At 45.3% G+C, this 18476-nt stretch overlaps 1 protein-coding gene across 1 annotated transcript in view; it reads right to left on the bottom strand.

Annotated features, from left to right (window-relative positions):
• Positions 1 to 18476, bottom strand: part of TAF2 (TATA-box binding protein associated factor 2) — a 164737-nt gene that overhangs the window by 56344 nt on the left and 89917 nt on the right. The window contains exon 20 of the mRNA XM_073632181.1: positions 5546 to 5685. Coding sequence (XP_073488282.1) covers positions 5546 to 5685 — 140 coding nt within the window. The remainder of the gene's footprint in view (positions 1 to 5545; positions 5686 to 18476) is intronic.

Here is an 18476-nt window from a genome sequence, read left to right as displayed (position 1 = left end):
GGGGTGTCAGTCTGACACCCCACAACACCGATCTAGGTAAAGAGTCTCAGACGGAGACTCTTTACCACGTGATCAGCCGTGTCCAATCACGGCTGATCACGATGTAAATAGAAAGAGCCGGTGATCGGCTTTTCCTCACTCGCGTCTGACAGATGCGAGTAGAGGAGAGCCGATCGGCTGCTCTCCTGACAGGGGGGTCTGTGCTGATTGTTTATCAGCACAGCCCCCCCTCGGATCCTACCTAAGACCACCAAGGAAGTCGCCCAGGACCACCAGGGAAGCCATCCACACTGGACCACCAGGTATGCCCCTAGACGCCCAGGGAAATGCCACTGTGTGCCCAGGCAGCTGCCAATCTGTGCCCAGGCAGCTGCCAATCAGTGCCCACTTCAATGCCTACCACTGCCAGTGCTACCAGGGATGCCCATCAGTGCCTCATATCAGTGCCACGTATCAGTGCCACGTATCAGTGCCCATCAGTGCCGCCTATCAGCGCCACCCTATCAGTGCCCAGCAGTGCCGCCTTTCATTGCCCATCAGTGTCGCCTATCAGTGCCAACCATCAATGCCCATCAGTGCTGTATATGAGTGCCACCCATCAGTGCCGCCTACCAGTGCCCATCAGTGCCGCACACAAGTGCCACCTCATCGGTGCCGCCGTATCAGTGCCTGTCAGTGCCGCCTTATCAGTGTCCATCAGTGAAAGAGAAAACTTACTTATTTACAATTTTTTTTTAACAGAAACAAAACTTTTATTTTTTTCAAAATTTTCGGTCTTTTTTTATTTGTTTAGCAAAAAATAAAAACCACAGAGGTGATCAAATACCACCAAAAGAAAGCTCTATTTGTGGGAACAAAATGATAAAAATTTAGTTTGGGTACAGTGTTGTATGATCGCGCAATTGTAATTCAAACTGCGACAGCTCTGAAAGCTGAAAATTGGTCTGGGCAGGAAGGTGTCTAAGTGCCCGGTATTGAAGTGGTTAATACATCATTAGATGAGAAAGTCCGCTACGGGCGAAACGTCGTTGGGGTGTGGTTCAATCTGTGTAAGTCTGCAGGCTGTCAGGTCAGGAGAGAAAGAGAGCAAAGACCAGAGGCTCAGCTATAGCTGGCAGCTGTCCGCATTGGGAACACAAAGTACCAGAAGTTTTGAGACAAGCTGAAAAACAGCCTGTGCTTGGAAATAGGATTTTAAAAGAATAAAAATGGGATGTTTTACAGAATTACACGATTGTGCTGCTATATTTTTTTTTTCCCTGGGTTTTGTAACATCTACTTTGGATTAGAATTACACGCTGGAAAGATGAATTTGAGCTGTCCCTACTGTTAAGTAAAACAAAGCTATTTTGGCCGATCTGTTTTCAGAAAGTCCATTAAAAAGTAAAGTCTCAAGGTTTTTCATCTTAATGCACTATAGTGAAAAATTTTCTGTGCTGCAACTACTCCCCCTCCCCCCCCTTCTTAGCTAAACCCGTCCATTCCAGCGACGAGCATTAGCCCAGCAGCTCCAGCCGCTGTCTCCGTCTTCATTACATAGATTGATAGCAGCAGGAGCCATTGGCTCCCACAGCTGTCAATTAAATCCTGTGACATGAGAGCGAGGGGTGGGGCCGAGTCCTGCTGTCTTTGTCAATGGACGCCGCAGCGGGATTCAGGAGCGCGCCCACACGGGTGCCCCCAGGGAAAGAGGTTTTCCCTGGGGGCACCCGATGAAGAGGAGGAGCCAGGAGCACCGCCGGGGCACCCCAGAAGAGGAGGATCAGGGCTGCTCTGTGCAAAACCCTTGCACAGAGAAGCAAGTAAAACATGTTTTTTTTTGGTTTGTTTTTTAATAACAAACACAAACCTTTACAATCACTTACAATTTGGAGAGTTTGTACCCAAATGGGAGCTGGTTGCACTATATGGAGTACTCACTATTTTGAATGAAGATTAAAAGCACAGCCGAGAGGCTTGATGGGCATTTTTTTCTCAGCTAAGCACACAGTCCTATCTGCATGCCTGAGCCAAGAGCGGATGGATTCAAGGAAGTAAATCCTACATGAATCATCTGCCCTTACTCGCTGGCCATGGCTAGAAATGCTAGGGGGATGTTTTTCAAAAGTTATTTCTCAACAAAATAAAGCAGAGAGAGACGTGGATGGATGGGGGAGTTTGCTTTGAATGTAAAAAATAAATTAAATAGCTATTTCAGTTTGTGGTGCTTGGAAACAGTTAAGGTGGCTGTAAAGGCTGCAAATTTTTTAAAACCTGTGTGCTGCTCTCCCCCAGTGCCTCCTAATACTTAACTTAAATCTCTTGATCCAGTGAAGTGCACAAGAGCCTTGGCTGTCCCGGGACTCCCTCTTGTCATTGGCTGAGACAGCACAGCCAGTGAGCCAATGAGCAGAGAGCAAGCGGTGGGGCCGAGCCATGACTCTGTGTCTTATAGACGCATAGAGCAGGGCTCAGGAGCAAGCATGCACCAATGCCCCTATAGCACGCTACTTGCTACTGGGAGCACTGGTCAAGGGTGAGGAGCCAGGAGCGCCGACGGGGGAACCGCAACAAGGAGGATCAGGGCTACTCTGTGCAAAACCACTGCACACAGCAGGCAAGTATAACATGTTTGTTATTTTTTTTTTAAAAGCTGGACCTTTAATACCTCCAAGTTCTGCTTTAACCACCTGACCTCCAGAAGATTTACTCCCCTTAATGCTTAGGCCATTTGCGATATGGCGCTGCGTTAATAACAATTGCGCAACGCTGTAACCAAATAATATGTCATTTTTTTTCCCCACAAATAGAGCTTTCTTTTGGTGGCATTTGATCACCACTGTGTTATTTTTTGCGCTATAAACAAAAAAAGACCGAAACAATATTTTTTACTTTCTGCTGTAAAACATATCCAATAAAAAAACAAATTAAAAAAAACAAACAAATTTCTTCATAAATTTAGGCCAATATGTATTCTGCTATATATATATTTTTGTTAAAAAAAAATCCCAATAAGCGTTTATTGATTGGTTTGCGCAAAAGTTATAGCGTCTACAAACTATGGTATATATACTGGAATTTTTATTTATTAATTTAATACAAGTAATGGCGGCGATCAGGGACTTATTGTGAGACTGCAATATTGCGGCGGACAATTGGACACTGACACTTTTCACTCTTTGTGGGAACCAGCGACACTAATACAGGGATCAGTGCTAAAAATATGCTCCGTCATTGTACTAATGACATTGGCTGGGAAGGGGTTACACATCTAGGACGATCAAAGGGTTAACTGTGTTTTAGTGTTTTTGTGTACTCTGTGTGGTGCATTTATTAAGGGATGCGATTGATTTTATTCCCTGCTTTACAGGGAGAGAAAATACATCACATCCCTGCTATCAGGACGGAGCTTTGCCTCGTTTACATAGACAGAGCTCTGCCCAGCCTCTCTCCTCAACGATTGGCAGGTACCGGCGGACATCCATTTGCCAGCACCCGCAGATTGCCTTCTGCTGTGACTAATCAGCTAGGCGGAAGTGCAGAATCTCGTAAATATACGTGACTCTGCACAGAACGGCCGCCCTGTAGCAGTAAATCTGTTATGGGGTGGTCGTTATGGGTAAGGAACTCAGTCTGAGTTTTAAAAGTTCACAGGTTGGACTTTTTAACAGCAATGCTTAAAGGAGTTGTAAAGGCAGAAGTTTTTTTTTTAATCTTAATGCATTCTATGCATTAGGATAAAAAACCTTCTGTGTGTGGAAGCCTCCCCAGCACCCCTAATTACTTACTTGAGCCCCATCTCTTTCTAGCGATGTCCAACGGAGTCTAAGCCGTCCGAGACTCTCCTCCTGATTGGCTGAGACACAGCAGCGGCGCCACTGGCATCCGCGGTTGTCAAAGTCAGTTAGCCAATCAAGGGAGAGAGGGGGCAGGACCGGGTTCCTGCACAGAGTTCTGACCTCAACCCGATAGAACACCTTTGGGATCAATTAGAGCAGAGACTGTGAGCCAGGCCTTCTCGTCCACATCAGTGCCCAACCTCACAATTCGCTTCTGGAAGAATGGCCAAACATTCCCATAGACACGCTCCTAAACCTTGTGGACAGCCTTCCCAGAAGAGTTGAAGCTGTTATAGCTGCAAAGGGTGGTCCAACTCAATATTGAACCCTACGGACTATGACGTTATTAAAGTTCATGTGTTCACCTGTCCAACCTCTCTGGGGGAATCCTAATTTACCTAATTTCCGTACAATTCCAGATCCCCAAATATGGGCGAGATTTGGTGTTAGGACACTAAGAGACATTATGCCCACAGGTACTCTGCTGTCATTTGCACAACTCTCCAGAACATATAATCTTCCTGGTTGGATGTACTTTCGCTACGCCCAGTTGCGTCATGCTGCCAGGGCTAAGTTCCCGGTACCCCCTCTCCTTCAATTAGATCCGGTGGAAGACCTCTTGTCCAGTAGTGATTTGGAGAAGCCTCTCTCTGCTCTATACAACACCTAAGGACCTTCCCAGAATGAATAGGCTGTGGGATGAGTGGAAGGGGGATATTCCTACATTGGATAAGGAGGATTGGGTGGATTGCTTGGAACAGGGTCCCAAGTTAGTAGTCGCGGCGGGGGATAAACTGATACAATTAAAGTTCCTTCATAGGGTGTACTTCACCCCGGTGAGGTTGTCAAGGATATACCCTGATAGGGACCCCCATTGCCCCCGGTGTCGGATGCAGTTGGGTACCTATCTACACATGTTCTGGGAATGCCCTGCACTGTCGACCTTCTGGTCTGAGATATTTGAACAATTAAATGTCTGATTGGAATTGTCCGTCCCCAAGTCACCGGAGCTGGCCCTCTTGGGGATACATGAAGATGATCAAAGACCACAGCAAAATTTTAATATCCTACCTTCTTTTTTATGCCAAGAAAGAGATCCTGATCTCATGGGAAAATAAAATCAATGCTGCCTTACCACTTTATAAATTAACGTATATCAGTTGGGGCTGCCAGGGGAAGTTCAACAAGGTGTGGTCGCCCTGGACTACTTAATGCAGATACCTGTGTCAACTTGTATGACCATTGCCCTATTGATCGCTGAGTGGGTTTTTTAGTGATGGAATTGCTTTTTGCCCCCCTCCTTCCCTTCCCCCTCCCCCCCAAAGACTAAACTGTCTATTGTATCTGGTAATTCTCAATGCACCACACTCTTTTCGTCTTCTCGAACATGTCGCCAAATGGTCATTACCAAAGTGAGATAACTTGTGTTTAACTGAGTGAACCGCATGCTCTCTGTTATATGTAATAACTGTATGATTTTTTTTCAATAAAGCACCCATGATTGTTCCAAAAACAAAAAAAAAAAAAAAAAGTTCATGTATGTGTAAAGGCATGCGTCCCAATACTTTTGGTAATATAGTGTATATACACATATACATACAGACGCTAGAAATAGATTACAAGGTGCAGCAAAAGAATTGACAAAACTCAGCTGTATGGTTGTTTGCAACACAACTCCAAAATGAGGTTTACAAGATTTTCTGAATTTGGTCACAGTACTGTCTTACCCTTTGTATAGTCAACAATGGCTTCCAAAGCAGCAACCCGGAGGTCCACAAAGTGTCCATACTCTGCATACGATTTAAAAAGTGTCGGGTCGCTGGGAACATGGCCATTCTTTTGAAGCACACGGATGGCTCTCAAGCAGCTAAAGGAACAAGACAGTAAACAAAAAACACACGGCTCAGACAAAAAAACAAAAAATAAATACCATGCAATGGATTATTTTACCCAGGGATACAAGGCCTGGAGGAAAGTGAGATACCTCATTGCTCATAGAAACCACGTGCTTGCTCATATATTCTTACCTACTCCTGGTCATTGATTGGTTTCAATGGGAAGCACATGCATTGTTCATACATAAATCCTAATAATTATAGTACAGAAGTCAACCTTATGTGGGGGGGGGGGGGGGTTTAGTATGAGAGTGATAAGCCTCCTATAACACACAGGGGCTCATTTACAAAAGGAATAGATATTTCATTATTTTTCATTTTAACTGTGCCATTTTTTCTACAATTGAAAACATATTTTTCAGTTCACAAAATGTGTCAAAACGTTCTGCCAATTGAAAATCTTTTGGCTAATGTCTACTACCCAAACTATTCAATATCTATGGCCATCAAGAGAGGGATGCTGGAGGGAGAAGCAGCAACAGAGTCAGTTAGATGGAATTAGAGGGATTTTTTTTTTTAAATAAATTTCCCTGCAAGGATTATTAAAGTATTCTGAATCTGAATCCCACATATCTACTTTTCATCCTTTTATTTATTATTCTCCAGGATCACAACTGTCTACTTTTCGCTCACTGAAAGACTTAAAAATGGAAACCAGGCAGCGGCTCGATTCATCTACAGCTTGCTCAGTTACTTACAGTACGTGCATTTGAGCTCCAGGCTGATATAAAAGACACACATGAATGCAGCTCTGTATTGATTATTACACCTCATTTTTTATATATTTTCAATGCAAGCAGTGTACCACTTCAGTACTGGACACTTTCACCCCCTTTCTGCCCAGGCCAAAGTGCGGTCACTTACAGCACTGTAACCAAATTAAATTTGTATCATTGTTTTGAGACAGATAGAGCTTTCTTTTAGTGCTATTTAATCACCCTTGGGTACAGTGTTACCACAATGACACTGTACTACTTAGTGGAAGTGATCGGGATTTTATTTTTTTTTTTGCTTATTTTTTATTTCGATAATTTTTATTAAGTTTTGTCAAAGAACAGAAGGTGAACATTGTTTGCTATATTATGATACATATTGAATAGGATTTCCATAGATGAGTATAGAAAAATCAAGTTAGACTTACCGGTAACTTGTTTTCCAGGAGTCTTTCAGGACAGCACCTTGAGAGCGTGGCTCCACCCACTTGACAGGAAACACACCTCCACCAAACTTTAAAAGGAGGCTCCTTCCCACTTATCATCAGTAGTAGTAGAGAACCTCCGGCCCAAGCTGGAACACATAATCAGAATATGGTTAGTCACAGCATAGTAATTTAATACAATAAGGGCGGGTTGCTGCTGTCCTGAAAGACTCCTGGAAAACAAGTTACCGGTAAGTTTAACTTGATTTTTCCCTTAACGTCTTTCAGGACAGCACCTTGAGAGGATAACAGAGACTTACCCACTTAGGGAGGGACCACAGCCTGCAAGACCTTTCTGCCAAAGGCCTGTTCACTGGCTGACAGAAGATCCAGCCTGTAATGACGGACAAACGTAAGGTAACTTGACCACGTAGCCGCCCTACAAATCTGATCTGGGGTGGCACCAGCCATTTCTGCCCATGTAGTGGCCTGAGCCCTGGTAGAATGCGCTTTAATTCCCAGCGGGGGAGAGAGCCCCGACTGAGAGTATGCTGCTAGAATAGCTGATTTAAGCCATCTAGCTATAGACCCCTTAGAAGCTTGTTGGCCCTTCTTTTTACCCGAAAAAAGTATAAATAGAGAATCCGAGGATCTAAAGTTACTTGTTACCTCCAGATACTGTAATAAAGTCCTTCTTACATCCAAATTGTGGAATTTGCCTTCTTTTTCCCCCGAAGGGTTAGAGCAAAAGGTTGGCAGGATGATCTCCTGCGACCTATTGTGTGCTGACGCTACCTTTGGCAAAAAACCCGGATCGGTTTTAAGTACAATCCTATCTGTGTAGATAGTTAAAAAGGGTCTCTTAACAGATAGGGCGTGCAGCTCACCAATTCTCCTTGCTGACGTTATTGCAACTAAGAACAAGGTCTTAAGAGTAAGATTCCTTAGAGAGATTCTTTGTAGTGGTTCAAAAGGTTCCTTTGTAAGGGCTTGCAGGACCACTGATAGATCCCAATTGGGAAAGTGCTTAGCCGGAGCTGGTCTAGATCTGGTAAGTGCCTTGAAAAATCTTATAACCAAGGGCTCAGAAGAGATTGGTCTTTCTAGAAATACTCCCAAAGCAGCTACTTGAACTTTAAGGGTGCTGACTGACAATCCCTTGTCTGCCCCCTCTTGAAGAAATTCCAAAATTGACACTAAATTTTTTACTTTTCTCTTAGTCAAATGACAAAAAGAGTTGAAGACCTTCCAATATTTAGCATAGATTTTTCTGGTCACTATTTTCCTACTGGAAAGTAAGGTAGTTACCAAGGGTTGTGACAGACCTTTGTTTCTTAACAACTGCTCCTCAGAAACCAGGCCGTGAGGCTTAGACTGGCCACTCCCGGATGCTGTATTGGACCCTGTAGGAGCAGGTCCTGCCGGAGAGGCAGCCGCCAAAATGGTTTGACTGCCATCTGTAGAATGGTGGAAAACCATGCCCTCTTTGGCCAAAATGGAGTAATTAGGATTACTGCCACCTTCTCCCTCTGTATCTTCCTTAACACCAACGGGATAAGTTGGAAAGGAGGAAATGCGTAACCCAGATGGAAGTTCCAGGGCTGGATTAACGCATCTGTCCCCTGGGCCTTGTCGTTTCTGTGAATAGAGAAAAATACTGGGAGTTGTGTATTTTCCTGTGACGCAAATAGGTCTATTTGCGGTTGACCCCAGGCCCTGGTAATCATTGCAAAGATTTCCAGATTCAGGCTCCATTCTGACTCCTGAATCCGCCTTCTGCTTAGATAATCTGCCACTACATTTAAGGTGCCCTTGAGGTGGACTGCTGATAAGGACCGAACATGCTTTTCTGCCCAAACCAGGATCTTTGAAGCTAGCAACCGAAGTGTTTTGCTTCTTGTACCCCCCTGTTTGTTTAGGTAGGCTATGGTAGTGGCATTGTCTGAGAGGACCCGGACATGAGAACCTTGAAGGATAGGAGAGAAGGCATCTAAAGCTAAGGCGACTGCCTTTAGTTCCCTCCAATTTGAGGACCTCTTTGCCTCTGTCCGAGACCACATTCCTTGCGCGAAGTCTTGGTCTAAGTGAGCTCCCCAACCCCATACACTGGCATCTGTCGTTACCACTTTTTCTATTGGAAACGACCAAAGCAGGCCTTCTGACAGATTCTCCTGTCTTCTCCACCACCAAAGTGATCTCTTGACTTTGGTGGGTATCTTTACCTTTGCTTCCAGAGATTCTGACCTGTGATTCCATATTCTCAGGAGAAAGCTCTGGAGAGGCCTGAAATGTAACCTTGCCCATTGAATGGCTGGTATGGTTGCGGTTAGGGTTCCTAGGGATGACATCACTTGTCGGACTGATAATTGCTGGCTTGCCTGCAAGGACGCTACCACCTTCAGGACTTTCCCCTTCTTCTCTTCTGGGAGAAAAATCTTTTGTTCCCTTGAACAGATCTGATACCCCAGGAATAGTATCTTCTGGGCTGGAACGAAATTTGACTTCTGCATATTTATGATCCAACCCAGGGTTTCTAGATGACCTCGGGTCTTTCCGAGGTTGTCTAGCAGTCTTTCTCTGGAGGGGGCAAAAAGGAGTAGGTCGTCCAAGTACGGAATTACCGCAATCCCCTGCATGCGAAGAGGTGCAAGCGCTTCTGCCATTATTTTTGTGAATATTCGTGGGGCAGAAGACAGGCCAAAGGGGAGGGCCCTGAATTGCAAGTGCAGAACCTCTTTTCCCAAATTTATCGCCAATCTTAGGAATCTTTGGGACTGCGGGGCTATAGGGATATGCAGATAGGCATCTCGAAGGTCTATTGATGCCATAAAGCATTCCCTCGTCAATAGATTTTTGACCGTGAAGATGGAGTCCATACGAAACCTTTTGTATTGGACTGATCTGTTCAGCGGTTTCAGGTTTAGGATTAACCGAAAATCTCCGGATGGTTTCTTTATCAGGAATATACGGGAATAAAACCCCCGATAAAGCTCCCCCTGTGGGACGTAAGTCATAACCCCCTGATCTATCAGATCCTTTAATAGGCTCTTCATTGCCAGGGATTTTGTTACATCTCTTGGAAGATTTGTCACCAAGTACCTTTCTAGGGGGGGATCTGAAAATTCTATATTGTAACCCTGGGCTAGCATATTCAGAATGTACTGGTTTTCTGTTATGCTTGCCCAATAGGGGAGAAAGTCTTATAGTCTTCCCCCTACCTGTAACCGACTGTCATTGCGTCTTGCTGGCTGACGCAGGAGGATGGAAAAGGACATTTCCTCTGCCCTTACCCCTCTGCCCTGACCAGCTTTTCTTTTTCTCTTGAGACTTGTTCTGTTCCTGAGCCCTTTGAGGACGAAAAAACCGTTTGACTGGTTGTTTCTTCTTTTTGACAGGAAAAGATTTCTTTTTATCTGCAGTCCTGTCCAGAACTGAATCCAAATCAGGGCCGAATAGTAAGTCTCCTAGAAAAGGGACCCCGCATAATTTGTTTTTAGATGCTGTGTCCCCTTGCCAAGTCTTTAGCCATAAAGCCCGTCTAACCGAATTAGCAAGGGCTGCCGCCTTAGCTGTCATCCTGATAGACTCTGCTGAGGCATCAGAGACATAGGCTACGGCTGCTGAGAGGGTAGAAAAGGAGTCAAGGATTTCTTGCTTAGGGGAATCTGCTATTATATGAGCTTTAAGCTGATTTACCCAAAACTCCAAGTTCCTGGAGATGCAAGTAGTTGCCATTGCTGGCTTAAGGTTGCCCATAATGGATTGCCAAGTCCGCTTGAGCTGTTGATCCATTTTTTTATCCATGGGGTCTTTTAAGATCCCCATGTCCTCAAATGCTAGATCAGTAGATCTTGACACCTGAGAAAAGGCTGCATCAAGTTTTGGAACCTTATTCCAAAGGGCTGCTGGGTCTTCATCAAAAGGGAACCTTCTCTTATGAGCCCTAGAGAAAAATGGTTTCCTATCAGGGTCAGCCCATTCTTTTCTGATTGTTTCAGAAATCACTGCATGGACTGGAAAGGTACGGGACTTAGACTCACTAAGCCCTGCATACATCTTGTCATGTAAAGACATCTCCTTATGCTCTTCCTCAAGGCCTAGAGTAGCATAAATAGCCTTTAAAAGGCCATCCACCTGATCCAAAGACAATTTATACTTGGAAGACATATTTTCCAGCTCATCACTATCCTCATTCGATTCATTAGAATGGGATGGGGAAAGCCCTTCCCGGTTCAGAGGACCCATTTCCGCCTCTACTGCCGGGACTAGCAGTGAGCCTTGAGAGGACTGTGAGGTAGTGGGCTGACTTGCAGATGGATAGGTGAGTGAGGATCTGAAGGATTGAATGGTAGCATCCAATTCCTTCTTGGCAGATGCGATTAGATCACTGCATGCGGAAGTGGTTTCTTCCCTCACCAAGGAGTCAATACATGCTTGACATAAAGCTTTTTTCCAGCCTTCATTTAACTTAATTTTGCATGAAGGACATTTCTTTCTAATCCCAGGGTCAGAGCTCTTGGCCTGCCATGATAAGGGAAAAAAGAGAGAGAAAAAAGACAAACCATCTTTTAGAGTCAGCCTGATTACTCAAGGTTGCTCACCACAGGTGCACAGTGAGAAAAGCTATCAGACTCATGTGCCCTGACAGGCCCCTCCGCCACCAGGGGGAAAAAATACCCTCAAACTTCACTAACATTTAGAGAGAAGAGGGCTAGAGAGAGACCCCACAGTAAAGCTGAGCAGAAACTACAGTCTGCTCCTTACCTGGGCCTTGCTGGTGCCTGTGCCTGTTCCACTCGCTGCGGTTCCTGAATCCATGCTGAGGCAGCAGCATGATGCCTGTGGCGAAAAACGCCGGTTCCGGACTCCAATAGCACCTGTGCGCCGGACCGGAATCAGCAATAAATAGGCACCAGACCTATTCCTCCCTCCTCCCCCTGCGCTTCCGGCGGAAATGACGCCTGGCGCCTGCTCCATGGATGCCGCCCCACTTCCGGATACCTCACATCCGGCGGATGCAGTCCTCTGACTGCCCTTCCCAAGATGGCGGCGGCGTCAGGGAAAAAACATGTGCAGGCAAGAAAAAAACAAACAGAAATGCCTGACATGCCTGACTCCTCTGCCTGGGAGCAGCAATACCCGGAGCAGTCCTGGCTCTCCCCGAGCACTGACGAGGGAGAAGGAGCCCATCCACCCGGCACCCGTAAGCCTGTGGAAAATGGGAGGAATCGGCTCTCTTGAGGTAGGTAAAAATAGTGGAGTAGGGAGCCTGTTCTCTCAGGACAGAACCTTGAGAGCTCCAAACTCCCACATGTGTTCCCGCCGGAGGAAACACATAAACTGATGATAAGTGGGAAGGAGCCTCCTTTTAAAGTTTGGTGGAGGTGTGTTTCCTGTCAAGTGGGTGGAGCCACGCTCTCAAGGTGCTGTCCTGAAAGACGTTAAGGGAAAAACAAAGTAACCAATAAATGTGTACATTGATAAAGGTTCAGAACGTAAAGTGTTATGTATAGGCAGGTATATAGGGCAGAAGGCATCTCCACATCAGTTGCAAAAAGGAACCAAGATAACAAATTAGTAAGGCAGAAGTAGGTGGAATAGGGATTAAAGGAAACAGCTATATATCTGTGTAAACCTCTAACCACCACATAGTAACACAAAACTGCAATGTTGCAAAGGAGAAAGGTAGGTATTCACTTCTGGCTCTTCTTGGTCTAAGAAGTAAGAGTAGACGTTACCTATGGGTGAAATAATTTAGTGTGCAGCATTGCTCTTCCTATGTAAGTTTAATACTTCTGGAGTGTGTTAGCCATGGGGATCAATGCCTAAGGAACTTATCTCTTGTTAAGTGATTTTTGATGATCACTGTTACAAGCAATGATTTTTATGAATAGCATTCATTCATTCATTGTGTACTATTGTGAAAGATGTGATTGGTCACAGCTATTACATGGTACAGATACACTGTGATTGGCCCTGTCTGTACCATGTGATCACTGTGACCAGAGATCAACACAATAGTACATTGTGTACAACTGTCATGTAATCGCTGTGATTGGTCACAGCGATCACATGGTACTGGGGCTGGCTCGGTACAATGATCTGTCATCAAGTGAGGCATGTGACTGGAAGGACATCATATGACGTCCACCCAAATGGGAAAGCCCCCGCTCGGCTATCATTTAACTATAAGCCGGGCGGGATGCAGTTAAACATCCGAGTATGACTTGGTATCAGCCTCCTGCAACCTCCTGTACAGCAGAACTCAGACTGTGGGAGGGAGAAGCAGCAAAAGAGTCAGTTAGATGTAGTGAAGTGCTCATGTACAAACAAGGAAAACGGTGACAAACAGGACAGCTCGTCTGTCTGTAACTCCACCTACTGCTTTTCCTTCCACTGTTCAGTCACAGGCCAAGAGAGGAACAAAACCTGTAAATGCTATTGAACTGTATCAAAGAAAAATCAGGTCTACATATGTTCCAGAGAGAGCTGTGTAAAATCTCAGCACTGAATAGCCAGGAATACAAAATTATTTGACAGGTTATACAGCTCCCATGTATGCATTTCATTTGTGTATTTAAAAGAGAGCCATGACTTTGAAGAAAAATATTAGGATTTTTTCTACAGCTTACCTGTAAAATCCTTTTCTTGGAGTACATCATGGGACACAAAGCAGTCATTAATATATGGTTATATGCCACCTACTGGTGAATGGACACTGGTAAATCAATCAAACAAGAAGTCCTCCCCTATATAACCCCTCCTACACAGGAAGTACCTCAGTTTTGTAGCAAGCAGGAAAAATCCCAGACAAGAGGGGAGGGACCTCTGTGTCCCGGGATGTACTCCAAGAAAAGGATTTTACAGGTAAGCTGTAGAAAAAAAATCCTAATTTCTTTATTGTACATCACGGGACACAGAGCAGTCATTACTAGATGGAACATCCCCAAGCAATGCCCCTGAGGGGAGGGAGACACCATCGCAGAAACTGCCACTATTACTGTTTGTAATACGCTGAGACCAAAGGCAGTCTCCTCAATGTTCTTGACATCCACCTGGTAAAAACCCTGTGGATGTATAAACTTAAAGACCAAATAGCTGTTCGCACACCTGGACCACCGAAACCTGAAGGCGGATGGCCCAAGATACTCCCACACACATCTGGTAGACAATCTCTCCCCAGAAAAAAAATGGGATTTTGCTCATTAAAATCATAGGCATCATTGATAAACTGGCATATCCACTGCTAAACATTCAACCTGGATGCCTCCTGCCCTTCTTGGGCTCTTCTGGCTACACAAATCAGGATTCCTGGCCTGTGCCGACAACTCAAGTAGACCCCGAGCGTCTGAACTACATCTAGAAGAGGTAACCATCTTTCTCCTGCCAACTGTGGATTAGAAGAAAAATAAAAAGTAAGACACTGTCCTGATTCAAGTGAAAACTAGAAACCACTATAGGCAATAGAGATGGATTACGACGCAACATCACCTTATGATGTGCGACCAAGAATGGCTCCTTGCATGAAAGAGCCGCCAGCTCTGACACTCCACTCAGTGAAGTGACAGCAACCAAAGAAGCCATCTTCCGAGATAAGGGACTAACAGTCTCCCAATTGGTTCAAAAAAATGGCCTTTGCAAAGACAGTCAAGAGTGAATCCCAGTCCCAAGGACACAAGAGTGGCCTGACATGGGGGACTATCTACGCTACACGCTGTATGAAGTATGAATCCAGGAGTGAGAAACAATGGCCTCTGGAAAAAATGGATAGGGATGATCTTGAACCCTTAATGGCCATTCTCCTTTCCCCTACTGACTGGAGAAAGAAAAGAAAATTTCCCACTCATATTCCTGTGGGTGCCACTTCCTGGCTTCCCCCAGGAAAAAAAAAAAAATATTTCCAAGTCCTGTAGTCAAGGTTCCCTGAAACCAGCTTCCAGGGCTCAACAGTGTGAAGATATAGGACTCAAGACCATTAGGTCCCGCTGGACTGGGAGTGTTCAAGTAGCGACCCCTGCAAGACTCGCTATGTCAGCATACCAAGCCCTCCTGGGCTAATTCAGCTAACACTATTATCAGTGTTACCACCTCCCAGATTCTTCGCAAAAGGAGAAGTCGAAATAGAGGGAAAGCATCAAATAAGGGCGAACTGGTCCCTAAGGTGTTACCAGTGCATCTGCCCCTATTGCAGGTGGGACTTTCGTCCCAGACAAAACCTGTTCCCACTTGTTGTGGTACTTGGAATCTAGTAGATTCACCTGTAGACTTTCCCCTGCCATTATACTATACCTGAGTATGTACTAATGATAGAGTCAGCACTTGTACTGTCTCAGACAAAATGTTGGCTTTCTGAGCCGTATGACTTCTGGTGGTTCATATATATGCCTGCAGAGGCATTACCAGATTACACCTACAACTGGTTTGTCCCAACATCCAGAGCAAGGCGTACTGGCCAACAAACCAAGATATCAATGCAATACTTTCTCCTGTGGAGACCAAGTCCACTGAACTATAGCCGCCTTCAAACCAACACAGTCACAAAAATAAAAAAAGACGACTTTGCACTGCAATTTGCAAAAACCCTTGATGAGCCTGGAAAAAACGGCACATGAAGATATACGTCATTGATGACTATGGACCCCGAAATCTACTTCTCGCAGAGGTCAACACTAAATGGACAGAACATAGCTGAAACAGAAGGATGTCCAGTGGCTTAAGATCTAAGCTAGACTTTATGTCCCCATTTGGTTTTGGGACCCATACCTTCTGCTCCAAGACTCAAATGCAAGGCAAAAGACCGATGACTCTGTGGCAGACCCCGATAGCCAAAAGAGGCGTACCTAACCTATAAAGCTTTTGCTGGCTAAAGATGGAGCAAAACAACCTCAGACACTGCCCTAAGATCTTCTGGCCTGAGATACTCTGAAAACACAGCAGCCTCAGATGCCTCCCTCACACAGGTGGGGAAAAGCTTACAGCATCTGGTATTCCCGGGCAGTCTCATATCCATATAATAACCAGGCTTGATCCTGCTTAGGCTTCGATCAACAGAGATCAGGCATGATCAAGGTGATGCGGCTGCAGTCCATCTGATGAAAAATGAATGCATCAGGAAAATGCTGCAATGCCAAACACCACAGTGGCTCAGATGCATCTGACACCACTGTGGACACCGCCAGATCACTGAACCCGAGAGTGGTGCACCTGGCTGCCTCTCCTTTCTGGAACCTTTTAACCGGTATAACAGGTAAATAACATAGTAACTATATTAGCCAACCTAATACACAGTCCTCCAAGGATGCAGACCTAAACCAATGTTGGTTTACTGTTATGCAACCCCTTATGTATGTAAGTATGCGGGTACCCAGGCATGCCGTTATGTAGGTACCTAAGTCGTGCAAACATGCAAGTATACAAATATTCTTGCCCTTCATGCATTTATGTATGCAGCTCAAGGCAATAAGCACATATGTATGTATCCCAAAGCAAATACGCACGTATGTATGTAGTCCTAGGCAAATAAGCACATATGTATACCGTTTAATGCAACTAAGCACATATGTATACCGTTTACTGTAAATAAGCACATATGTATACAGTTTAAACTAAGCATATATGTATGCAGTATAAATGAAAACCTGCCAGCGTGCATTTAAGCAGTATGTATTTATGGAGGCATGCGTTTATGGAAGCATGTAGGTACGTATTTAGGCAAATATGTGTTTAGGCAAAACATGAAAGCACGTGTCGATGCAAACATGCACTTACGCAATAAGTGCCCATGGAGACATGGATTTACGGAATAAGCAAGCATGCGTTTATGAAACGTGTTTATGCAACATAATTATACCACACGCATCTATGCAAACATGTTTCTATGCACCATGTTTTTATGCAAACATGCATCCACGCAAACATGTATCTCTATGCAACATGCATACACACTTATGCCCACAAGTCTATACAAACATATGCTTATAAAAACTAAAAACCTGCGTTTATGCAACATGCGTCCAAGCAGACACGCCATCGCAGCCAGCCTTGGGGAGCTGCATGATGGGCGCCGCTCGCTTGTAGGGCAAGGGGGCCACGGGGCAGGGCCCTCTGCGAACATGTGCCTATGCCGGCTTGTGTTCTATGCAAGCAAGCATGTACACTATTGCTGCACATGCTCAACTGCACCTGGGCCCATACTAGTTATAGTCAGGATTAGCCAAGTACACAGGCTTCCAATGCAGCCTCTATGCTGCTTCAACAGCCTAAGGCCTCTTCCATACTTGTGCGACCCGTCCTACACTTGGGACTGCAAGTTAGCCTCACAAATCGCACCCCATAATTTCCAATGAGTACCCTTCACATCCGTGCATCCTCAAGTCGCAGCGACCTAAAAGCAGCCCCTGCACCACTCCGGTCTGGCCTTGGCGCGACTTGAGGTCCATAGACCTCAAGAGTACACAGGCGCTGCTTCACGTCGCTGAAAAATTGCATTGAAGTTGAGGCCAAAACACGCACAAGTGTACAAAGGGAGCCCAAAACTAAGCGACTGCAGATCCAATGCATGCTATTCTGGAGACACAACTCCTTCAAGTGCACCGATGCCCATGTTCTTCCTAACATGTGCTTATGTCACATGTATGTATGCCACATCTATGCAAAACATGTGTTTATTCAAGCATGCGTTTAGGCAACAAGCTTACAAGCATGTATACTATGCTGTACTTGGCCCCATACTAGTTTTTACTAGTTTAGCACCTGTTCAACTGCACCAGGCCCCATACTATCTTTTGTGCCAAATGCACAGTATTCTGGAGACCCAACACTTTCAGTTGTACAGGCCCCCCGGATTAAGCAGTAAGTAAGCAGTATATAATCATGACTTGTCTGGCCATACATTTCCTCCATAGTAAGTACACTTCACTAGTATCCATGGGCTGGTGTTATGTCTCCAGAAGCCCCTATTCCCAGGACCACATGGCTTTCTTAACATGGCCGTCCTTCCACTTCCTGCCTATATAAAAATAGGCCATACTGAGCGACCTGCGCCCCCTAGTGGCTGGAGGAGAAACAGCAGCCCACACGACTAAGAAGTGCACCAGCATGATTAAACAGCACACTGCCCCCAGTGGCCACTGGGAGGACAGTCAGCTCTTTTTTTTTTTTTTTTAAAAAGAGAAACTGCAAAAATGCAGACCTACCATTCCTGCTGCAGGACTCTGAACATAACAGGAGTCCAATCTTCACTCATCACGGCGAGCTTTTGTCATAATAGACCTTCAGAGACTGGGTCCCTCTTAATCTGGGGTCCACTCCCCTGGACCTGTATAGCACCCTGCAGGAAAGCACCTTGGTCAGAACAAACACTGCACAGGGTTCCATAACGCAGGGTCCAGCGCCATAAGGCTGCATTACAGGCAAAACCTGGAGGAATCTTCTCTCTTTCCAATGAGGCTCTGGTGACTGTAAGCCACCGGCTCTCAGCTCTGCCCCCAGCACCCACTATCGAGCGACTGGAGCGATGGGCTGTGGTGGGGGCGGGAAGGGCTGGCTAAGGCTCTCAATGGCTCGCTGAGAGGTTAAGCCAGGTGCCAGACCAGACTTCTGGGTGGATCCCTACTCTAAAGTTGG

The sequence above is a fragment of the Aquarana catesbeiana genome, linkage group LG05 (assembly GCF_042186555.1).
Source record: "Aquarana catesbeiana isolate 2022-GZ linkage group LG05, ASM4218655v1, whole genome shotgun sequence".
Classification (NCBI taxonomy): Eukaryota; Metazoa; Chordata; class Amphibia; order Anura; family Ranidae; genus Aquarana; species Aquarana catesbeiana.
This window is presented reverse-complemented; position numbering and strand designations above follow the sequence as displayed.